Source organism: Haliotis cracherodii, unplaced genomic scaffold (genome assembly GCF_022045235.1).
Source record: "Haliotis cracherodii isolate W230 unplaced genomic scaffold, xgHalCrac1.p SCAF_16, whole genome shotgun sequence".
Taxonomy (NCBI): Eukaryota; Metazoa; Mollusca; class Gastropoda; order Lepetellida; family Haliotidae; genus Haliotis; species Haliotis cracherodii.
This window is the reverse complement of record NW_027266271.1, coordinates 11,443,551-11,469,375: the sequence shown is the minus strand read 5'-3', so window position 1 is coordinate 11,469,375 and position 25,825 is coordinate 11,443,551. Positions and strand designations below refer to the sequence as shown.

Genomic DNA, 25,825 nt, shown 5'->3' with positions numbered 1-25,825 from the left:
GAAACACGGATTGTTTAAGTCAGTTACCAAGTTTAACTGTATATAACGACAAGGTTGGGAAACACTGATTGTCTAAGTCAGTTACCAAGTATAACTGTATATAAAGACAAGGTTGGGAAACACTGATGGTCTCAGTCAGTTACCAAGTATAACTGTATATAACGACATGGTTTGGAAACACTGATTGTCTAAGTCAGTTACCAAGTATAACTGTATATAACGACAAGGTTGGGAAACACTGATTGTCTAAGTCAGTTACCAAGTATAACTGTATATAACGACTAGGTTGGGAAACACTGATGGTCTAAGTCAGTTACCAAGTATAACTGTATATAACGACAAGGTTGGGAAACACTGATTGTCTAAGTCAGTTACCAAGTTTAACTGTATATAACGACAAGGTTGGGAAACACTGATTGTCTAAGTCAGTTACCGAGTATAACTGTATATAACGACAAGGTTGGGAAACACTGATTGTCTAAGTCAGTTACCGAGTATAACTGTACATAAAGACAAGGTTGGGACACACTGATTGTCTAAGTCAGTTACCGAGTATAACTGTACATAAAGACAAGGTTGGGACACACTGATTGTCTAAGTCAGTTACCAAGTATAACTGTATATAACGACAAGGTTGGGAAACACTGATGGTCTCAGTCAGTTACCAAGTATAACTGTATATGACGACTAGGTTGGGAAACACTGTTGGTCTCAGTCAGTTACCAAGTATAACTGTATATAACGACTAGGTTGGGAAACACTAATTGTCTAAGTCAGTTACCAAGTATAACTGTATATGACGACTAGGTTGGGAAACACTGGTGGTCTCAGTCAGTTACCAAGTATAACTGTATATGAAGAGTAGGTTGGGAAACACTGATTGTCTAAGTCAGTTACCAAGTTTAACTGTATATAACGACTAGGTTGGGAAACACGGATTGTTTAAGTCAGTTACCAAGTTTAACTGTATATAACGACTAGGTTGGGAAACACTGATGGTCTCAGTCAGTAACCTGTGTATAAGGACGGCTAGTGTCATATAGAGCCCGTGGATAACCAGTTTTATCTTCCTTAAAACCCTAAAATTTCACCACCACCCCCAGCTCCCTAAGACACTGGTGGTTTACTATAAGCAGAAACAGGTGAAAATTAACCTGGCATATCTTCTTTGCTGGGCAAATCCTGAGGTGGAGCAAAGTGTTAAAATATACACCTCAAAGCCGTTTAACCTAGTTCTCCGCCGCGCTTGAAGAAGGGCCTAACTTACAGCGCGGATGTAGCGGTGGGTGGTAGGACAGCCTGTTTACTCACAGGTGTGAAAAGTAATCATTTGTCTTGACAAAGCCTGTGTGCAATGTCCAAGTCGCGGATGTGTGTTGTTTATAGCATCGCTATGCCTCTCACATGGGAACGTCGTCCTCTCGAGTACATTGTGAAACACCTGGCGAGCATGTCAGAGGCATACATAATGATATTAACATACAAGTGCATTATAAGTCGGTAGGGAATTCGAGCCATTTCTGTGACAGATGGGCTATTAATGACATGAAATTGTGTGTATGATGTTCTCAATAAAATGTGTCATTATTCAGCTTATTGCTACATAGTTACAAGCCAGACCCCTTTCCGAGTGCACAGGCCACATCAATGCAGGCCAGTGGTACAAGTCATCTTCGTCGGGGGGGGGTCTTCCAGGAGAGTGGAAGGTCGGTGGTTCGAACCCCTGGTCGCGTCATATCAGTGAGTGAGTTGGTATGGTTTTATGCCGCTTTTAGCAATATTCCAGCAATATCAGGGCGGGGGACACCAGAAATGGGCTTCACACATTGTACCCATGTCGGGAATCGAACCCGGGTCTTCGGCGACACGCGCGAACGCTTAACCACTAGGCTACCCGACCGCCCCCGTCATATCAGAAGATGGTATTCGGTAGAAGATAGTACATGGTGTTATCGTGAGGGCGTTCTGCATTAAAGGGATAAACCAAGGACGTGTTGGCTCTGAATCAGTTTACTGAGTAGGGCATCTATGGTAAACTGCAGAATGGTACCTTAGAGGGCTAGCACTACACAACCGGTATTAGTCCAGATTAGTACAAGCCGCCACGAACGCACGAGCGCTGTGAACGTATTTGCCATGCTATAGATAATCAACAAGATCCGTCTTAAAAGGCTAATGACAATGAATAAATATTTTATAAACCATGTAGAAACTGTATATACACTACACAGGGATTAAATCATTTCTCGAAGTCTTGAAGTGTGTGGATGAATAGAAGTAACCATTAATTCCGATATTTTATAATAACCACGTGTAATTATTAAATCACAAAAAGGTAAAAAACAGACAATTAATTATTTTGTATAAAATAATAAATTGTTTTCTGCGTTTTGATCTGGTTTCACTCGTACTCTTAAAAATATTACATAAATCCTAAGGGCAAAATATATCCTTTAGTTCGTGTTATATGAGATGTAGGTCCGCTCAATTAAATGCTTTTATGATTCTCGTCCTCGCTGGGGTACAAAGAATGAAAATAATGCTTCACTGTCATTGGTTGGTTGGTTGTTGTTAGATTTACAATGTACAGGGCGATTTGGATCATATAAAAAGTTTATTTACACATGAACTGATTTTAAACAAGAACAATGAAATTCAAGCAGACACGATAAATTAATCTGCTTCATGAATCAATTAATAATTTAAAACCGCAAGCAAACACAATGTCACTTCCAAACTTTTTTTGGTCTGATATGCTTTTAAGGAATGGAAACTTTAAAATAGTTTAAAAGCCACGTGACAAGATATGAATATACTATCCTTCTAAGTGATATTCAATTGAACTGATTCTGGCACAAAGTATATAAATGCTCGCTGAATTGAACCATAAACGAATGGGGTCCAAAGGTGCTCTTTGAGAGAATGCGTTCTCGTTCTCAAATGCGTCCGAGTTATCTGCCCTTGCTGTGCACGATCACCCGGGCCCATGTAGCATAAGCAGAGCGGTGGCAGATGACATGGGCGGAAATGTGAAACAAAAAAACCGCTTTTTTCGGCCCAACCTAGGTTTTATTGCCGGGGGATATTAAGCTTGGGCAATGAAAAAGATGCTTCATCAACTGGTGCCATTGTTTGCGCTCATCTGCCCGCAACGGCGTGGCTCCATTAAAATGATGACAGCGCCTTGGCCGCATACCACTTCCAGCAGTACTAAATATCCAGTTTTCTTTTAACACAAGCGAGACAAAATTAATTTGCGAGATTATAATTGCAATCTGTAACGACTCCCGGTGTAAATATCACAGGCGAGATGTGACCTGATTAAAACAAGGGGAGGTAACCCGTTAATCCCACTCGTGTCCAGACTCTGTTTGTAGTTTAGGGCTGATGAACGCGCGGGGATGCTGCTCACATCCCCGTTGGTTCTCGACACCGTTAACGGCTTCCCGGGACGTGTCCGACGGCGGTTTTACAACAGACGTGACACATCATCAAAGACTAGGGTGGTCGTAAACGTTGCCACAGATGACTTGAAATGTCGGGAGCATGTTTCGCTGATAGTGGACGTTAAATGTTATCGTTTGTTTTAAAAATGGAGATTTGGGAGTACATGCAGGTTTGACAAAAGCTGAGCTATAAAATTGCCGTAGTCTTTCTGTTTTCGTGGTGATGATACTGCCTCGACAATGGAGGACATGGCTGAATGCCAAATGCTAAGCGATTAGGTTCTGACGAAGGTTACAGCTTGATAGAGACTTTAAGAGTGAGGATTTGAGAGAGAGAGAGAGAGAGAGAGAGGGGGGGGGGGGGGGAAGAGAGAGAGAGAGAGAGAGAGAGAGAGAGAGAGAGAGAGAGAGAGAGAGAGAGAGAGAGAGAGAGAGAGAGAGAGAGAGAGAGGGGGGAATCGAAACCTGGCCTTCGGCGTGACGAGCATCCACGAGCATAACCAACCACCCTTATAGATATAATCATCTGTTCAAGAAGGATTTGTCCAATCTATAGATAGATATGGTGGCATTTCGGAAACATTTAAACCAATGCAACTACATCAGATGAAATTTCACAACTGGTGATAGTAGACTGTTTTGTTGAAGATGAATAAAACCAATTCATCTTTCGCTACCCCCCACCCCCACCCCCCATCCACACACACACACACACACACACACACACACACACACACACACACACACACACACACACACACACACACACACACACACACACACACACACACACACACACACACACACACACAAACACACACACACACACACACACTCTCCTAACGGCTTATCAGTAATCTACAGTAGGGTGCAGTAACGTACATGATCGAACATATATATATATTGCCTAGACAAAACATAATTCTCTAAGAGTAGTTAGGTCTCAAATTGTTTCCCAAACAGGTTATAACTGTAGACAGTTTACTCCATGCGCGCCAGCAGGAGGACCAGTACAGCCATTGTTATGAAAACTTGGATCGTTATCAGTTGGACTGGTCCCTAGCTCGCCCTGCGCGACACCGACATCTACACCACTGAGTCTCCTGTTGAAGATACTATCACACCTCTGTTCTCCCTCCGAAGAATTTATCAGCGGGGCCATGTCATCAATACCACTAAATTCCTTTGTATGGATGTCCAGCGGGGCCATAGTTAACTCAGAAGAGGGTCTGCCAGGTGTTGTGTTACCTACGTGTGTGACAGGCCTCATAGTGCCGACTTACCGCAGGGGAGAAGACATTTACCGCCTTTGACATCCGTAAAACGTTACCTGTGCTTACTGTGTATATTATCGTCGTGGTTACAGAATTTAATCGAAGTTGATATAGGTTTATATGACCCAGATGCACACAGAGCATACTAAATTATATTTTGTCATCTTCCCGAGGCAAGGGAGTTAACTGACTATAAAAGTCCAGTTTCCACCCTTGTCGAACTAGGCTGGTATTATGGAGTTACATATTGTCTGACCAACGAGTCTATGCATAGTCCAATCAAAATCGCGCAACGAAATCGAAATCCTGTTGGTAAAATGTGGTGCAGATCTCGGTTATATCACAATACAGATCTTGATCGTCGTGACTGGGCGCCGCCATTTTGTTTGAAGAAAATGCAAGTGATAAGAGAGGTGGAATCTGATTGGCTCATGTGAGAGGCTTTGAGGGGATATAACTCGGAATAGCCACTGGTGGCTCTACGATCGAGCCCAGAAATTCCAGCTTAGTTCGGCAAGGGCGGAAAATGGGCTTTTATAGTCAGTTAACTCTCTTGCCTCGAGAAGATGACTATTTGTTCGCTGTCTATAAACTGAACGTCAGAATGATGTAAGGGTTCACACTTCACTTGTAATTAGACTACCATTGGTCGATTAAATTACTTTTGAACTTTGCAAGACTAATCTTGTTCGTTATCTAAAATTAGACTGTACCTAAACAACTTTTACTTTATCATATATTTACGCTGGGTCGCCACGGAGACGCATTTCTGTGTAACTCGGTGGCAGTGGTCGTGATAGTGGCTGTGGTAGTGGTGGTGGTTGTGGTAGAGGTGGCGATGGTGGCTAGTGGAAGAGGGGGTAGTGGTGGTGGTAGTGGTGGTGGTTGTGGTAGAGGTGGTAGTGGTGAGGTAGAGGTAGAGGTGGCGATGGTGGCTAGTGGAAGAGGTGGTAGTGGTTGTGGTAGAGGTGGTAGTGGTGAGGTAGAGGTAGGGGTAGAGGTGGCGATGGTGGCTAGTGGTACAGGTGGCAGTGGTGGTGGTAGTGGTTGTGGTTGTGGTAGAGGTGGTAGTGGTAGTAATGGTAGCGGTAGTGTCGATGGTGGTAGTGTTAGAGGTAGTGGTCGTAGATGCAGTGGCAGTAGTGGTAGAGATCGTGGTAGTGGTAGTGGTAGTGGTGGTTAGTTGTAGATTTAGTGTAGGTGGTTGTCGTTGCAGTGGCTGTGGTGTAGGGGTAGGTGTAGTGGCAGTAAAATTGATTGTGACGGTGGTAGCTGAATCGGTAGTTGTAGAGTTAACTGTGATGGTAGTACTGGCAATGGTAGTGGTGGTAGTTCTAGCTAAAATCTGTATTGGTTCTGGTTGTTGTATTGATAGTGGAAAGTGTACTGGTAGACTAACATTTGGTCTATGAAATCTTATATTACACAATACCCTTCTCGACTCTAAAATTAAATAAATAATTTTCCCGATGCTGATTTGTGGAATATAGCTAGCTAGAGCTGGCTAGACTTGCTTTTGTATACATATCTTTTTTCATTATATATATCTCAGTCATGGTGCAGGACTAGCGTACTGGTAGCGACAGTGATCAAACTTGTGTTGATGGTAGAGACAGTTGCAGCGACAGCGTTGGTGTTATACTAGTAGTAGCCATAGTGATGGAAGCTAGTGCTAGTGGTTTCAGTGGAGATGATGTCTACCAGACCCTAGACAGTAAATTAAAAAGGGAATTCAACTCAAGTCTAGAATGATTTGGTAAGTCTAGATTGCCTCAGCCCTGAAATTAAGAATTGTTCGGGGCTCCATTTAGATTATAGTATTTTGCTCTGGGCTCCATTTGGATTTTTTATTATTGTAAATATATATTTTTATTTTAGATAACTTTATTTCAGGGATTAAATGTCAGTCAATTGTGATTGTAGTGCTAGTGGTTCTACAACTAGTTGTTCTACAGTGTTAGGGTAAATTGTTATGATAGTGGTAGTGGAAGTTATTGTATTATATGAGTAAAGGAAGTTCACCCCAAACGCGTTCAGGCGTGAAGTGTCATTGTGCTTCTGACCCGTTGTTTTTACTGGTAATAAAGTTATAGCTTCTGTCTCACATTCGGCGTAAACGGAGACCAATTTCACACGCGACATCATCTCACGCGCACGTTCACTGTCCCTTGTCACGGCAGCACAACGCGTTGAGCGGTGACGAATGTGACGAAAACACGTAGTCACTCTACGGTACACCGCACAGGCTCTTTACAAAGACGAGTAACACGCACATTAATTCAATTACCAACGAAACTGTGTCCAAAACCACTGAAACATTCTCACTGATTGAGCGTGGTGAAAGTGAGTTAAAACAAAGAAATAAATAGCATGTTATTATCGTGTCAAAAACGAAAAACGTCACCCTCATAATTGATACAAAAGAGTATAATGCATATAATTTTGAACAAAGGAAAAACATGGAAACATTTCGCAATAAAAAGAATGTGTCTTGATTCGATACATCCCGTGAATCCGAATACTTAATCCTATAAATTAAGTAGATCGATAGCATGTAATATCATTTTAAAAGGTATATAATGTTAAAAAACAACACTTAGTAATTTCTCTTTCATCTCTAGTGTGGTTATATACGCTGTAATCACTTCAAGCAGGATACACCCATCATATTATCAAGTGTAATATATGTCAATTCTGTTACACTTAACGCCATACAGCCATTCGCCATCGTCGCCGTTTTCGAAGTGACGTCACTATTTCCATCTCTCATGTACTGCTTTAGCACATAATTTCTGTCGCTATTGAGAGTTATTTGATCGGATGGTTATTTTTAGCGATGTGTCATTCGAATTGGGGTGACAGTGTTTAGGAATCTGTGCGCGACCGCCTCTCTCTCTCTCTCTCTCTCTCTCTCTCTCTCTCTCTCTCTCTCTCTCTCTCTCTCTCTCTCTCTCACTCAGATACAGAATATTGACCCCAAGTACCATCTCATAACGTCTTTTAATAGTACGACTCGACCGGGGATCGAACCCCGGACCTTCCGCTCTCCGGACAGACACTCCAACCACTTCACCACGAAGGCGGAAGGAGATAAACGCTGATTAATCAAGGATGAGAAATATCTCCTTCCGTTCATTTGGAAACGTCTTTATATAACCAAAGCAACGTTACCACCATCTTCCAGAGGCAAGCGTGTCCACTAGCCTATATCAAAAGCCTAGTTTCTACCCTTGCCACACCAAAGCCACTTTTCTTGACTCGACCCTGGCGCCACCTCGCGTAGATCACGAGTTGTGTCCCTTGTAATGAAAACGCGATATCCAATCAGATCGCTGTTCTGATCACAAATAGCTTCACAAAGATGGCGACTACCATAGGCGACGACCTAGCCGATCAGACAACGAAATCTTTCGCGATTTCATCCCTGACACAAAAACATAAGCAAAAGACGTGTAAACAAAGACAGGCAGCGGTAAATCACTTTCATACGAGGGTGTACCAGTCGCAGATGTTGATTTTGTGAAACGTTCTCTGATTGGACTATCGATATGTGCGATAGTCCAATCATATTTAGCGCAGAAAAGTGGGTTGACGTGGCAAGGGTGGAAACAAGACTGTGATAAAAAGGCTAGTGGACGCTCTTGCCTCGGGAAGTTGCATTACTACATAACAATTGGCGGTGAGGTAGCCTGGTGGTTAAAACATGCACATATCACAACGAAGGACCCGAATCACAACGATTCCCCACGTGGGTTCAATGAGTAAAGAACATTTCTTGTCCCCCGCAGTGATAGTGCTTTAATTGTGCTAAAAGACACGTAAAATCCAACTCACCTCACTCCTTAAACTAAACGGTTTCACGGCACTGTTCCTGTCTGTCATACAGATATTAAAACAAGTATTTCCAAAAAAAGCCCATGCAAGTCTATAATATTTGGCAAGTCTAGATTACTGCAGTACCTATCAACGAGTCTTTGGGTTCCTTTTTATTATATGTTTGTTATTATAATTTAACAACTGTTTTATCGGTAAGATATTTTCATTTAAGAGACTAGATCTTAGCCTAGGTTCTGTCCCTGTCGGCAATGTTTTGCTGTATGCCCTTATCATTGTAAAGTAAGGAGAGATCCACTTCACACAGGAGAGCGAGAAACATGTCTGTTGGGGACAGGAAGGTTAAAACGGTGGCACACTAGACCTGAGCACGGGGTTTGGGGATTTACAGTGTATCACCTACCAGTCACAAATACCCCAGTAGCCTAGTAGCCCAGTAGGTGATAGTTTGATCTATAACCTGACAAGTTTAATTCCTCCGATGTCAAGCAAAGAAAGTCCGTGACCTGGGCTTATCTGGCAGACAAACACTGGGGCGTTATTATAAAATGGATGCGTTAAAATACAAGAGCCTAAATGAATTGAATCTCTCCATGCCCATGCGTACGTTCGAATCCAGTTTGAATGGTTCGTTCCTAAACGATACGAGTTTGCGTTAAAGGTCACTTCCTGTTTAATGACCTTGACATTCAAACTGATCAGTTTGTGTCTCCCGACAGCAATGGATCGGGTGTTTCACAAGGAGGGGAGGGGCATATCGATTTAATGGGACATAAGCGTGTTTACGTAATGCATATTGAAGTCACTCGTTGTTTATTTTAGTGATAAGAAAGTAAGAGACTTGTCTACGCAACTGTTGGTGAATGACGCGTGTTCTTAGAATGTCCCCGAATGAAGTTGTTGAGCGAGTATGTCATTGAATGGTCAAAATACAAGCAATCGGAGCAGTCACTCGGCAGCACCGGCATGTAACCCTTTCAAACAATTTTAGTTCTATTACATTATTGCAATGGGAGGTTCTAGATTTTTAAAATATCAATTCGGGAAAAAAGACAATAGCCTAAAATTATTTCTTTCCCCAAATGACATTCTTTTTAATATTGATATATATGATGGTTATATACGTTTAATAATTCCAAATTTCCTGGACATTTAACCAGCTACTGAAAGAAAAAAATATATTTTATTTTATCTTTAGGGGTGCTCATTTACTAAGTTTGAACCGGGACATTGTTTTGTTTGTTTGTTTGTTGTTTAACGCCGCTCTCAGCTATATGACAGCGGTCTGTAAATAATCGAGTCCGGACAAGACAATTCAGTGAGTGACATAATTTGCATCGATTTACGCGATTGGGATACGATGACATCAACCGATACGTGTGATTGGTTTACCATTTCATGCATAATGCATATAGATGCACATGCATCTTGCACACGTGAACCGATCCCAACTATACACACACACACACACCTTGCTCTCCGAGTGAGTGAGTGAGTGTGGTTTTACGCCGCTTTTAGCAATATTCCAGCAATATCACGGCGGGGGACACCAGAAATGGGCTTCACACATTGTACCCATGTCGGGAATCGAACCCGGGCCTTCGGCGTGACATGCGAACGCTTTTACCACTACCCGACCGACCCTTTCTTGCTCTCTCTCTATCCTCTTCTCTTGGTCGTTTGTATATAGACACCCGGGTCTAATGCCGTGATAGAATAGTTCCCTTGCAACCTATATGTTGGTCGTAAGATTTCTAGTCGGATTTTCAGTCTCGGCGTGACAACGTACCCCAACGACAAGGATTTTTGGTCATAATATCAGTCACTGGTTTATTTTGTCCAGACTCCATTATTTACAGCTTGTCCCCATAGTTTGACCCTTGTTGAATGCTGTTTTAAACAGAGACACAGACACAGACAGCAGACAGACAGGCAGACACAATCTGCTCTAGACTAACACTTAGTCTCTGAAAATATATAATATTGATAGACATAAACACATGTAAATCCATTTAAATTGATTTAAAAGAAGCCCTGTGAGATGGGATATTTAGACTGTGGAAAATCTAGACTTGCTTCATTTAGGCGTTATGCATTACAGTGAGTGAGTGAGTGAGTATGGTTTTACGCCGCTTTTAGCAATATTCCAGCAATATCAGGGCGGGGGACACCAGAAATGGGCTTCACACATTGTACCCATGTCGGGAATGGAACCCGGGTCTTCGGCGTGACGAGCGAACGCTTTAACCACTAGGCTACCCGACCGCCCCGTTGTGCATTACAGAAATGACTTGCGGAAAGGAAAATAATATAGTTCAGTAACTGTGAAACAGACTTTCTGCTCTTTCTCCCCTCACCCCAATCATGTTTGTCTATACACCACCTTCCGACTCAACCCTATGACATTTCACCCCAACACACCCCAACACTCGTGTACCCACCCTCATCCTAGACGAACACAATATGCATGGAATGACACTTATCAATACACAGTCCTCCATACGTCAGTGTTTATGCCAAACGTTTCCAAGAGTGAACGATCTGTAAGGCGTTACAAGATAAAAGTTTGAAATGTTTTGATGACACTAAGTAAGAAGTTTGAATTTCAACTCAACTGGGCCACAACAAGCTCAAAAGCTGACGCATTGCCTCGGGGCTTGTAACGTGCTCGGAGTAAGCTGTGACCGTCGATAAAGGAGCGAGATATTGCTGCTTAATTCCCCCACGCCATTTATACTAGTGGATATAAGCCCGCTTTTATGATCATGAAATATTTATAACTTATGTCAGCTATAAATAGGTCATTGGCGCGATCGTACCGCCCGTGTATTGTACCGTGGGGTTGGAAGTTCCTCCCTCGGTTGATGAAGACACCCCGGGCTGTCGGAATACATGAATGTTGATCATCCTACACTGATAACGGGACAGAGGGGTCCCAGTCTATCGACTGCAAGGTATTGTTCCGTCATTGACAGGAATTGAAGAGGGACTCGTCTTTGGTTCAGTGTAAGGAAAACGTGATCCAACTGCTGGGTGGTGTTAGATATAGCTTGGGAGCTGTGTCGGTATACAGCAACAGCTTGTTCATGAATGAAATATTCCTCTTTGGTGTGTCAGATTCGTCGTCGTATTACAGTAAAGTACGTTTATAACGGACACGCTTATAACGAAATGACCTATATAACGAACTTATTTTTTAGTACCGTCAGGGGCGGTCGGGTAGCCTAGTGGTTAAAGCGTTCGCTCGTCACGCCGAAGACCCGGGTTCCATTCCCGACATGGGTACAATGTGTGAAGCCCATTTCTGGTGTCCCCCGCCGTGATATTGCTGGAATATTGCTAAAAGCGGCGTAAAACCATACGCAGTCAGTCAGTCAGTTTTAGTACCGACCATTTGTTGTATAAATGCTGTATATATGCCTATAAAACACTCTCAAGGTACAAGATATAACATATATATGTTAGCACGGGTAATTTGCGTCTGAAGCCCTGCTCTCCTACATGCCAAGATCTGATCGTCATGGGTTCGAATCCAGATCTCCCAGTTAATCTAAGAACGTCTGTCTGTCAGAACCATGTCTGTGCTCACAGAAGTCTATCATATGTATTTTGTGCGTTCCAACTGTAGTTAGACAGACGTCTATCTCTGAAATGAAAATATTTCACAGAAAAAACAGTTGTTAACTTTTCTTGATAAAATATGATAAAAAAGAGACGAGAGACTCTTCATTTTCAGCCTGAAATTGCAGTAATCTGGACTTGCGAACTATTATAGACTTGCATGGGCAGTATTAGATTTATTTGTTTCAGGGTCTGTATGACAGACTAGACTGCAATAGACTGTCGCGGAGGCGAAGGATTATCTATTAGCAAATGTCAACATATGACATATTGATCTTATTTTCATAAATGTCTATGGTATGTCTTTTTTAATGTTGATACATGTTTCTCAAGGTCGTGACAAGTACTGAGTTACATCAAATGACGCAACGAAGCAGAGGAATAGACAGGGTAGTCAAATAACTCTTGTCTTGGAATAGCAACATCGCCTATTTCATCTTTATTTCAGAAACTTAATGCTGGGTGATGAAAAACCTGGCTACTTTATAAGGAAATGTATAGTAACGGCGCTTAACTTTTTTCCCAGGCTTATATATGATCACAACAGATGGCGGTAGGGCCGTGTCGGGTATAACAATTAAGGGTCAGACGCACTTGCATCATCGTCTAGCAGTTGTCGTCATCATCATTGTCAGCAGCAACAGCGACTGCAGCCGATCAAGTGCGTATCCAGGCAACATGATTCTAAAGATGTCGTTACTTTTCAAGTTTCCTACTAAATATTAGAACAAAACGTGCGTGCACGTTACCCTATAATTGCAGCGAGTTATGAACTGATTTAGATGCCGCTGTGTGTTCCCTTGCGGCCGTCTTGCATGCCCCTTTATCACTTCAATTTCCTTTATGATAATCGCTATTATATGTCCCATTTGCGACTACTAACACATCTATCTAAATCATCTTAAATTGTAAGACGGTTTTGGATTTTATGCCACGTCTTACCAAGTACACATTAGCTTCAGCGAACTTCAATACACGCTTCAATAACTTCATTCCATTTATAACATCACTCACTTTTCTGACGTTTAAACTTTATTCCTCTTTAGAAAATCATAACGACAATGTTCTCTGTACGCATTAATCCCCACAAGGCCGAGTGGTGCGCAAGGCATACAAACAGAAAGGCTTTCCCGAAGTGGGGTCACAGAAGCGAGCGTATCGAGTTGTCCGTCTTTACCCTTTGAGCTGCTCACCGTGCAGCGCACTGGCTCGGAAATTCAGCCCTTGAAGAAAGACTTGGAATATGAAAGCTTAGGTAATTTGTTTAGCAGGAGCGGTTCTGAGTGTGTAGTGGTATTGCACAAGGCGTCTGGTTCGGTCTAGCTCTACAATGAAGCTACTTGCGAGGTTTTAGACACTCACTACATAGCATCCCGGCCCGACGGAGTAATAGCTCATCGCAATGGAGATCCTCGCAGAGCTTACACAAATGATATCTTTACCACGGTGAAGCGATACGGAGACAAGTTTAGCAGATGATCGCATCACTGTAAACTTACATAGACAGTTGTGAGTTTCTGGGAAAAAACATTCCAGCAAAAAAGCCCGAGATGTTTCGTTTACTGTTGTGTTTTGTACTTTGTGAGATATAAAAATGTCACGTCTGGAAACTATGCAGCTGTCTGATATAACTTCTTCTTGTCCGCGAGTCAGTATTTCTCTCCCCTCTCATTCCCCACTCCAAACCTTTCCATCCCCCATCATTCCCTACCGCCCACCATGGTCTCAAATATACTCATTTCAAGACCCAGCCAACATCACCGCAGCGTCTCGAATACTTCCACAAACTATCTTGTATCAACATCAACCCTCTGACCACCGTCTCTGATACCCCAGCAACCCACTGACCACCGTCTCTGCTATACCCAGCAACCCACTGACCACCGTCTCTGATATCTCCAGCAACCCTCTGACCACCGTCTCTGATATCCCCAGCAACCCACTGACCACTGTCCATGACATCCCGATCAACCCTCTGACCACCGTCTCTGATATCCCCAGCAACCCACTGACCACCGTCTCTGCTATACCCAGCAACCCACTGACCACCGTCTCTGACATCTCCAGCAACCCTCTGACCACCGTCTCTGATATCCCCAGCAACCCACTGACCGCTGTCCATTACATCCCGATCAACCCTCTGACCACCGTCTCTGATATCCCCAGCAACCCACTGACCACCGTCTCTGCAATACCCAGCAACCCACTGACCACCGTCTCTGACATCTCCAGCAACCCTCTGACCACAGTCTCTGATATCCCCAGCAACCCACTGACCGCTGTCCATGACATCCCGATCAACCATCTGACCACCGTCTCTGCTATACCCCCAGAGACCCACTGACCACAGTCGCTGATATCCCCAGAAACCCACTGACCACAGTCTCTGATATCCCCAGCAACCCACTGACCACAGTCTCTGATATCCCCTGCAACCCACTGACCACCGTCTCTGCTATACCCAGCAACCCTCTGACCACCGTCTCTGCTATACCCAGCAACCCTCTGACCACCGTCTCTGATATCCCCAGCAACCCACTGACCGCTGTCTCTGATACCCCCAGAAACCCTCTGACCACCGTCTCTGATATACCCAGCAACCCACTGACCGCTGTCCATGATATCCCGATGAACCCTCTGACCACCGTCTCTGATACTCCCAGCAACCGTCTGACCACAGTCTCTGATATCCCCAGCAACCCTTTGACCACAGTCTCTGATATCGCCAGCAACCCACTGACCACCGTCTCTGATATACCTAGCAACCCTCTGACCACAGTCTCTGATATCCCCAGCAACCCTTTGACCACAGTCTCTGATATCGCCAGCAACCCACTGACCACCGTCTCTGATATACCTAGCAACCCTCTGACCACTGTCTCTGATATCCCCAGCAACCCACTGACCACCGTCTCTCATATACCCAGCAACCCACTGACCACTGTCAATGACATCCCGATCAACCCACTGACCACCGTCTCTGATATCCCTAGCAACCCACTGACCACCGTCTCTGATACCCCCAGAAACCTTCTGACCACCGTCTCTGATACCCCCAGCAACCCACTGACCACCAGTCCTCGCCTCTGATATCCACACCTATCCTGTAAACCCAGACTAACATACACTCCCTGAAATAAGTCTATAATCTATAAGGTTAAATAAAAATATTTTTATAAGGGGACCCTCGTGCCTTAAGGAACCTTAAGTCTCTTAATTACAGGAGTGAAAATAATATATGTTGGCTAATTGAGTTCGGACGGGGATGAGGGGTGGACTGAGGGTAGATGTTATATTAAATATACGAGGTGTGTCTGTGAGAGAGACACTTATAAACCTTTTGCCGGCGTTTCCCTATCCCAAACAGGCCATCGTCCCCGAAACCCGCATCCCCCGTCATCCTCCCTACCCCGCTACCCCCCTTCTCGCTCCCCTTACAGCGAGTAGCTGATGTATCCTGTGTTGAAATCTGATCGGTGTGTGCGACAGCTTCTCAGCTTGACACCGATATCTATTTCCTATGCCTGGACGAAGCCATGGTGTATATTTACATTCAAAATGGTCGCGCATCTCGTGAATGATATATTTATTTTTAAATTCTCTTGATATGAGTTGCATACACAGAAGGAAATTCTTTTGAAACTTCCTTTGAGAATCTGAGATTTATTATGGTTATACAATGTTCAGACAGCGCTTTTAACTATATTTTTATGTTAATAACATATATTTCACAGCCTGGAGACTACAGTGGTGACTCATCCACACGGCATTGAATTCTGCGATAACTGATGGCAGACTGAATATGTTGCCAATAATATCGTTTTGTTTTGTGCGCTACAATGTCATGTAGCTCTGGTAACCGTATCACCGTGCTGCTCCCTATAAACGATTTTGATATTGACTTGTCGCTACACAGAGCTACGTTCCATAGTGTTTGCCTAATAGATTCCCGATTCGAACATGCCTAACAACCCCGCCATACTGTACAGGAATCGTAATATCACGGAAACTGCAACATGATTCACTTCGTAATAAAACTTCCCTCAAACATGTTGACGTATATTTTCGATCATGCAAACTCATCGAGAGGGTACGGGTTTGGGCCGTCATCGCATAGCGCACTGGCGGATAAATAAATCTTTAACCGTACGGTTTCCAACTGAGTAAATATATTGTTGCGCGGTCTAAACTGTAAGCTTTCGTATTTGAATGAATAAATGAACAAATATTTTTTGACGCCGCATCAGCAATTTTCCAGCTATTCGCGGCTAGGTTTCGTATTTGAGCAAGTGTCTTAGGAAGAGTGAGTGAGTGAGTGAGTTGGGTTTAACGCCGCTTTTAACAGTATTCCAGTTATATCGCGGCGTGGCATCTTAATGTGGGGGTCTCAGATCTTTACTACTTCGGTGAAAGCCACGAGTACGGGTATGGTGCTGACAAACCTAGAAACATAATCGGGGCGAACCGGGATTCGAAACCACAATCATAGGTTTCTGGCGTGCCCAAGGGACGTAACTCTGCACAGCGAATTGCGGCGCCTTAGACGACCCGTGCCCGCTGTTAGGAAGTGAACCATGTTGCATTTGTCATTATCACGACGCATGTATTTTGCTGAGGCATATTAACTGTGATGCAGATTTGGATCGGGGATTTGTTAGGAAAACACTATGCGACAGCCGTACCTCTGTGTAGCGTCAAGTGAAAATCAAAATCGGGAACAGCACAAAGATACATATATGATCCGGTTACCGCAGATACGCAACATGTGATGATACAGTTCTGGGACCCGTTTCACAAAGCGATCTTAGATGATCCCCTACATTTACATAGACTTAGGTAAGATCTCTTTGTGGAACGGATCCCTGGAAGTTTCATTGAACTGCGTTCTGTCTACAGGTGAAGATGACATGGCGACTGCAAGCTTCAAAACTGGTCACACCTTTATCCGACGCGTGCGATCTCTATCTCCATTTCGCTCAATTCGTCGCTTCAATAGGAGTGAGCGAGTTGGGTTTAACGCCGCTTTTAACAGCATTCCAGTTATATCGCGGCGTGTCAGCGTAATGTGGGAGGAAAGCCCGAAGTGATGCAGGTCTCAGACGTTTACCACTTCGGTGAAAGCCACGAGCACGGGTATGGTGCTGACAAACCTAGAAACATAATCGAGGCGAGTCGGGACTCGAACCCACAATCATAGGTTTCTGGCGTGCCCAAGGGACGCAACTCTTCACAGCGAATCGTGGCGCCTAAGACGACTGGGCCACCCGTGCCTTCAATAGGAACGTGAATGGTGACATCAATGGATACGTAACTAAAACCTTGTGGAGACCACCAGGGGTCCAGTGTACTTGTCACACAATAATTTATATTATTGATACTTAGGGTAGAGTTACATCTTTAAACCTTTTCGCGAGCACAATGTGTTATTATTGCATGCTCTCGAATAGTTGTTACACGATACTTATGTCAATGGGGCAAGTGGCCAGTCATAAATCTGGGTGCACACGTCCCTGTCCAATGCACTCACACAATGCAATGTCATGACTGGTAGGGGATCTCAGGGTCATGCGGTCGTTCATCTCACGGGGATGTCTTTGATCATTGAATTAAAGAACCTTTTGATTTGGAACACTCTTCTTTCAGTGTGGTCTCGCTCACAGACACCAGCGCATATTTTGATGAAACATTCACCCCTATTCCATTCTCAACGCCCTTTCAGCCCCCGCAGCCTGTACTCGTCCCCTTTCTCAGCTCTAGTAGCCAATACTCACCCCCTTCTAAATTTTATTAAAAAACCCAAATATTTCGGGACTATGTGTTAATCTAGCATAACGTGTTAATCTAGTTTTGTCGCTTTATGTAATTAAAAAGTCCCATTAAATATGAACATGTGTTGTAGATCTAAACCGCCGTATAGTGGAACAGGTCATAGGGAAAATCGTTCAAAAACATCAGTGGCGTTATTATAATTAAGACAAAACATTGTAGTCACCGATAATCCAAGATGGCCGCCAAATGAACTTGTTTTGCCAACAATTTATCTGGACGTCTAACGGACATTTTTTAACCAGCCTTTCAGATAGACAAAAAGTGGTTGCCAGATCGACATTACCTATGCAGACTATTCAACCTACTTTGGCAGCCTGGTTTAGACAACAGCTGTGATGAATATTGATTCCAAGCATTAACAGGAATGGTCACAGACACGACTTTGTACCTTTTTCTCATCGTAATACACGACATCAAACATACAGCTATGATAACTGCCAAGAGATTCTTTCAATCAAGTTTGTTATTCATAAGAACAATAACATTCATTACCACTTTCTTGATTTGATTGGGTTCGTTATATGCGGAGTTGGCTATTTGTGAGGTTGTATTGACTGGGTCGCATATACTCATAATGATAAGTCTGTTTGGTAGGGTTGTAGTTTAACGCTATCCAGGACTTTTGAGCTATGTGACGACTGCCTCTTGACCAGATAAACCAGATATTTTGAGCAACGTGATTTTAGATACAATGACATGCTACCATCTAAGTCATGACCACCCAATCCACTAAGTCGAATCGTACAACCGGCATTGTCTGCTGGGGACCGAGGCAATTTGAAATTGACGTCTATTTTTAGAATTTCTCTCGCTCGTCGGAATTATGTGATTGGACGGCAATTTTCGGCGTCGTGCCTTCGAATGGGCAAAACAGAATAGCCGAGCAAAAGCATACATTTGAAAATTAGATTTGACCAAAACATTACAAACCTTATCAAAACGTTACAAGGGTGAAAACAGTCGCCATAACACTGAACACTTAACCAACACGCAACTATGGTACCCGTATAAAATTCACAGCCATCGAATGTTTATTTCACTTCCAGCCCCCATCAAACATGGATGTATACTTTTTTTTAGCCCTGCAGTGAGTGAGTGAGTTGGGTTTAACGTCGTTTTTAACAGTATTGCAGTTATATCACGGGGTGTCAGCTTAATGTGTGCAGTTCTCAGACGTTTACCACTTCGGTGAAAACCACGAGCACGGGTATGGTGCTGACAAACCTAGAAACATAATCGGGGCGAACCGGGATTCGAACCCACAATCGTAGGTTTCTGGCGTGCCCAAGGGACGCAACTCTGCAATAGACGACTGGGCCACCCGTGCCCCCAACCCTGCAGTGTATAATGCTCTGGATAATCGAGGTTATCATCTTGTGGGAACCTGAATTATTTTCGTATTTGACATTGTGATGAAATGTCTATACCAGATATACGAGATCCTCCTATTACCGTTTTTAAAAGGTCCATTACAGCTGTTTATAGATAAGTGTGCTCGTGTGCACGACAGCGCGAGTAAGACAGCGAAAGCAATCACGATGAGAACCCGCGTAATAGTATCAATTATTTACGTACATTGGTGGTGTCAAAAGTCGAAATCGTCATGAAATGGAAATTCCAAGTGTAGTTAAACCATAAAAAAATGTTTACTTTTCAAATGTTTCTCGGTAACAAACACATAAGAACTTTTATTTAGACATAACAGATGTTGAGACAATTTGTATATTTTTTCAACTTTTAAAACACACGTGAGTATATCATCACGTTGGGGATGTACACAATAATCTTCTCTCTCTCATGTCTGTCTCTCGACAGACGCAGCCATTCACAGCCTTACTTCTACACAAATATATCCCAATTTCCCACAAATATCGTACAGTAAACTAAGAAAGACGTATTTTTTGTGATTTAATTTACAGCTTCGCTCTCTTATTTCATTTCCGTCGGGCCTAGTCAGTTTTTTCTATCACCCGGTTGTGTTTTTCTCGTCATCGTTATGTCGGAGATCTGGTGTAAAGCCCAGTATATACTAGGCGTCACCGCTAGGAGGCGTTGCTGTAATTATTTCTATATAGCGCAATACTTTGGCATTTTAGACGGTATCTATAAGAAAATATAATTAAGTAATAATTACGCTTTCGTTGACTGTGGGGTCACTTTTCTTTGGCCATCGTTGATTTCTACACGGACAATAAGTTATGAGAATCCAAAAGTTTGTGTTTTGGATTTGCATTTCTAAGTATATGTATGTGAAGGGTTTGTAGGGTACTTGAGTTACACTTTGAAAGCAGGCTTTGAGCGTACGGGCCATCCTTGATTATCTAGTGTATTACATTAACACTCTATCATTATGTATCGTACACTCGAATGCCGAACTGTTGGCATTACATTTGCAACATACGAACAGAAATTTTGTATCTCGAATTAATTTTGTAAGACGCCATTCCCGAGTTATTTACGATATTTTCCGAATGAAATATATCTAGGGGGGATAACTCTGAGTTTGTTTTCTGTCGTCTACTATGTTTCGATGAATGTGAAAAATGAACGAAGTTGATCATGCCTATCTGTAGTCTTCTTACCAATTCGGACTAACGCGTGCGTGTTTAAGGCATAGCTGTGATATAATTAGGTGTGCGGTAAGATTAATTCGTTCCAGGTAACAAGGGTTTATGTACCCGACTTGTTAGTTAAGGATACATAAATCAACATATAAGGTAAATCAACCCATGTTCCCGTCGAGACTGGTGGACAACTTATAATATTCTCTGGGGCCTTGACTAACATCTAATCACTGAAATGAACATATCTAACAGATTGAACAGTTATTAAATTATAGTTATAAAATTCATTGGCTCTAAAGGCTACATTTGTTTCAGGGTCTGTATGAAAGACAATCTGGGGCCATTTGCTACCAGTTTCGCTGCGAGTCCGACATGAACAGAACGACACTAGAAATAGCCGTCCAATCACATTACTCCCACGAGCGAGGGAAATTCTGTGCTAACTTTGAGATAGGAGCGACTGATGGTGAGGTTACATCCCATGCAAAAGAAGCTAAAGTGGCGAATGGGTCTGGGTAATTTATCGTTAGGAATGGAGATTTTCTATAGTGGATAATCGAGGGTTCGGACGGATGTGTTCACGACAGATCCCCAGTTAGAGCAAAGTGGCAAACTATTTACGCGGGCATCGTTTATCTGCCATCGTTTATCTGCACGAATCTATTGAGGAATGTAAGCTTTACTCCACGATTTCTTAATGTGGTTTTTTTTATTATCGAAGTCGCATTTGAATAATACCCATTTATGAAATAAACAGGAGTTTCGTAAACAGGATGTGCATAAACATATTCTTCTTTTCTGTAATACCCAACTGTAAACCCCCCCCCCCCCCCCCCCCCCGCCCCACACACACACCACCACCACCACCACCACCCTTCCCACCCCACATACATCCGTGAATAGTTCCACAGTGGCGCACGGATTTTTTCAGCTTAGCGGGGAGAGTGCTAGTCTACATAACACGCGACATGCGTACCATTCTGACAATTGACAAACCTTTACTACACGCTAATGGAAAATCGAAATAAAAGACAATCCACGGACCAGCCATTTTAATGTAAAAAGTGCGTACCATATGTTCAGTGTACAGTTTGACAGAAATACATTCCCTCTCCTCCTGTTTAGCATCAACGCGTCGGACACCCTGTCTTCAACACCCCAGCTTCCTCCAAACATAAGAAAATTTCGAGAAATGAGAACAGAGAAAACAATTAAGATCGACAACAAAGAACATATCGCCGTCAACGTGACTTATCTCGCTATCACGGTCGTTTATTTCGCGACTGACGTGAGCAAAAGTCCCGTTACTGATAATGTTCGTCTCAATCCCTTCCCGAAACTTTTATTGTTTCTCCGAACAATCACGAGGTAGAAAGTACAACCCCTGCCCGTCTCATCCTATTTCCGTAGATTTTATAGGTTTAGACTCGGTTGGGATCTGTTCCTTCCAGAGATTCTGGCCGTACGCTCATTAAACAGCAATACCTGGAGACTTGCAGCGCCATCTGGGGGAGATAACTCCCGTCTAATTAGATATATTTATTTGAGTAGGAGTAATGTCTCCACAACTCCGATCTCCGGAACGGGTGACGGTAGAGTTTAGGGGAATGTGTTTCCTGATAGGGCTCTCTCTGTGGCTACTTACTTAACTTGGGGTGGTGGGGAACTTGTAATGACACTGTACATGATGGGTAGAGCGTTAATGTGTGGGCATTGTATGAAGAAGAGGATGAGGGTCTGGGAATGAGGGAGATGCTTGATCGGGAGGACATTTTTATCACGCTTTCGTGATTAGTGGGTCCCAGTCGTTAAAGACGACCTAATTTGATGTGTAGTGTTCTTAGCTGTACCAGAATCCTAAGTCTTGAGGTTCGTATCCCAGTTTCGAGGTATATATGATTCTTGCTTTGTCAGCACCAGGTGGTAATCTTCCAGGACCTGCATCACTTTCATCCCACTTTATCTTCAAATGTTTATTGTATGAAAGGCCACAGTCCCAAATACATGCATACAATACTGTACATTATAGGATCATTTTACCAATAAATTCACATGTTTGTTTCATTTCAGTACAGTTCTGCTCTTGGAGGTATTTTTTAAACATAACATCACATTTTTTTAACCTGGATAATTTGAGGTTGCCATAAGGGGAAATAATTGTTGAACTTAAAATTGAATTACATATTTATTTGGTCTTTTAAGGATGGACATATAAGGGTGAAATGATTCGATATTCTTACGGTTACAATATGTACATAATCTTTCCGATTTTGTGGTGTGGTGCGGACGCGCCGTAATATAATTATTTAAATTATTTTCAAAGCGGCGTTAAAACCTCATTTATATTTCCCTTAATTGTGTTTACGCAAGTTCACGGATTCAGGATGAATCATTTTATAGACCTGTACACGTGAATCGTAATAAACTAAACGAGAACTGTTTTTTTTCAATATCAAATTCAGGAAATTCAATAGGATAATATGAATATGTACTCTGGTCCAGGGACTAGTTTAGCTCAGTGGGGTGAGTGCTGGTTTTCCTAACACGCAAAACGGGTTCGATTCTCAAAATGTCCATATTGTTGCTGCCCTTCTGAAACAAGAAATGGTTTTCATGTTCTCTACATGTAAAAATACTTGGTACTGACAATCTGAAGCAGGAAATTACCAAATCTCGGATTATTCTTACAAGCGAATTATCATAAATTCGCTGCCTGAACCTAGACTTACATCTAGTCTCTGAAATGAACATAAGAAGGACCCAAGAGACTCTCTTCATGTTCAGATACTGCAGGGAATCAAGGCTTGCCAAACATTATAGACTTGCATGGGCTGTATTGGATATATTTGTATCAGGGTCTGTAAGACAGACTAGCCTGAACCGAACGATCGCACAACTCAAGTATCTCTAACATATGCCAGTTCAGCCTGCTTGAGCCCTCCCTGTTCAGGCCCTGTATTTCGAATCAAAGGGAATTGAATTCCTATATTAGAAGGCTGGGGGTTAATGTGTTCTGGTTGAACGATAGAACGACAGCTGTTGGGTTAGCTAGCAAAGACTGCTACTACACCATGTCTGTGTTTCCCGGGTTGATGCTTTATACCTGCAGGACCTTTCAGTGCAGAGTAAATGAGGCAATCATCTATATAAACGTCATTATTCAGAGAGTTAGGTTTTCTTCTACACAGCCTTGCCTGTGTCGTTGACGGTCCAACACAGGTGCATCTCAGCTGGGAAACCTTTATGTAATGGGTAACTTTTCTCAAATAACCCAACTCAGACCAATAAACCCTCCAAACAATTACGTAACAGCAATAAACAATCCTCTTTGAACTGCTAACAACGAAATGAAACAAACATTTTAGCATCAAAGTGCAATTCGGGATGCGCGAAGGCGTCTTCTCGTGCACTTAGCTATAATAAAATAATACTAGACCCAGATAATGACGTCTCGCGACACATGATGTCAAGAAACAGGCGCGACGGGAAAATAAACAATATGACGTCACGCCTCAAAACAATAAATCTACAAGATTACTATCTTTATGCTTGAACCAAATAAGCTTATCCATCCAAACTGACAGGCTGACATCTGACCGATGGTCAACGTCAGGTGTTATGGAGCGTTATACACCGTCTAGACGTATCCCACAGGGCATTGCGCAACGCTTGAGCTAGACAAGACGTATGGTTCTGGGCGGCGACCGGAGGCGATTTCGGTGTTGTAAGGTCTTACACGAAACCCAGTCGATGTATATTTTACTGATGTTTGAATTACTGAAAGGCAATTACAGTTCACTGGTTTTTATGTTGATATGCGCTGACGCATTAAATCATTGACTTTACGTTGAATACGTAGGACTTATTGATCAATAGAATATTTCAATGACATCTTTGAAACTATGGATTTCAGCTTCTTCTGAGTCCTTTCAATCCCACGACAAAACTCGTGTATTATTCATTTGGTTGCAGATGTACGAGCTCAAACTTCCATACAAAACCCACGTGCTTTACGCCTTCTACATAAGTGCAGACACATTCGTGATCAATTCGTATTATTCCGGAGCTGGGTACGGAAAGGGGAGAGTGTTGATGAATGATGCAGACACAGTCATTATAAGTGACGTCATGTGCACTGACGTCACCGCAGTTGATGACGTCACATATATTCATCACGATATCTTGTTGACAAGTGGGAAGCAAGACGCACCTTCTTTGCTACATATTCCCAGAGTGGACAAAAAGTCGATAATATCGTCAATATTCGTATCGTACTTCAACAATGTAGAATTCTTCAATTTCACGTCCCTGTGGGATTCCGGGTCTGAATTGGCCCCAATACTCCAAGTAGTCGTTAGAGCAAACCGAAAGATAGACTGGATGGTAACGGTATTTGGGCAACGCTTCACAAAGCAATCATAGAGCCAAGACTAACTCCCATACTTAAACATATAAACTTTCGACGGTCGTAGTGCAACAGTCGCTTTGTGAAACGGGCTCCTTGTCGTACCCCACCTACATTGCTCATGCTATCCGTCACTTGTTTGCTCGGTTCAGATACTTTATGTACAGGCCTCCGTGATATAGATGGAAAACCCCGACTGCGGGGTAAAACAACATTCGCTCGTTCTACTACATCGCTATCGCGTGGAAATGTATCAAATCAAATCTACGTAGGGCTTGAATAGACATTGCGAAATACTTCAACCCACACAGGTATGTCATCAAATGAGATCAGATTCAAATAATTTGAAGAATAATTCTGGGTTGATTTTATGCCATCGTGCATCATCCGCCCCCTCAATTCTACGATGCGTTTATACTGCGTTAAGCACGGTTTATTAATAAATGAGACAGAGAGATATCAATATCAGCGGGGCTGACTTATGACATTTCTAAGAAGAGGAGAGAGCTGTAGATGAAAGACAATATATGATTTTGTACGCAATGCCACTGGAAAGACTTTTGTGTTTTTTCCCAGTTAGTCATTTTTTTCGATATGCTTCAGAATATCGTGGGTGAAATAGAAATGAAGGATAATCATGGCGTCACAAAGAGGGGTATATTGTCGCAATCCCTAAACACAACATTCAGTTTCAAACGATTGATATCAGGGGGATCAATTTTAGATAACAAACTTCTAATTTGAAAATACACTTATTATACACCATCTCGCTTGTACAGTTGTAGCGACAAAGGTGGGCTTTTGTCTGCTGGGTCTGATTTGGGCTTCACTCGCGGTATTTTACTGAACTGC

The 25,825-nt window shown here is 42.7% G+C and overlaps 2 protein-coding genes across 2 annotated transcripts; both read left to right on the top strand.

Annotated features, from left to right (window-relative positions):
- The first annotated feature begins 13,577 nt into the window (after window positions 1-13,577).
- LOC139464156 (protein PBMUCL2-like) lies at window positions 13,578-14,519 on the top strand. Its single transcript, XM_071245685.1, has 2 exons — window positions 13,578-13,621; window positions 14,012-14,519. The coding sequence occupies exons 1-2, from the start codon at window positions 13,578-13,580 to the stop codon at window positions 14,517-14,519; spliced, it is 552 nt and encodes a 183-aa protein (XP_071101786.1).
- Window positions 14,520-14,803: 284 nt separating this feature from the next.
- LOC139464155 (protein PBMUCL2-like) lies at window positions 14,804-15,265 on the top strand. Its single transcript, XM_071245684.1, has one exon. The coding sequence runs from the start codon at window positions 14,804-14,806 to the stop codon at window positions 15,263-15,265; it is 462 nt and encodes a 153-aa protein (XP_071101785.1).
- Window positions 15,266-25,825: the final 10,560 nt, after the last annotated feature.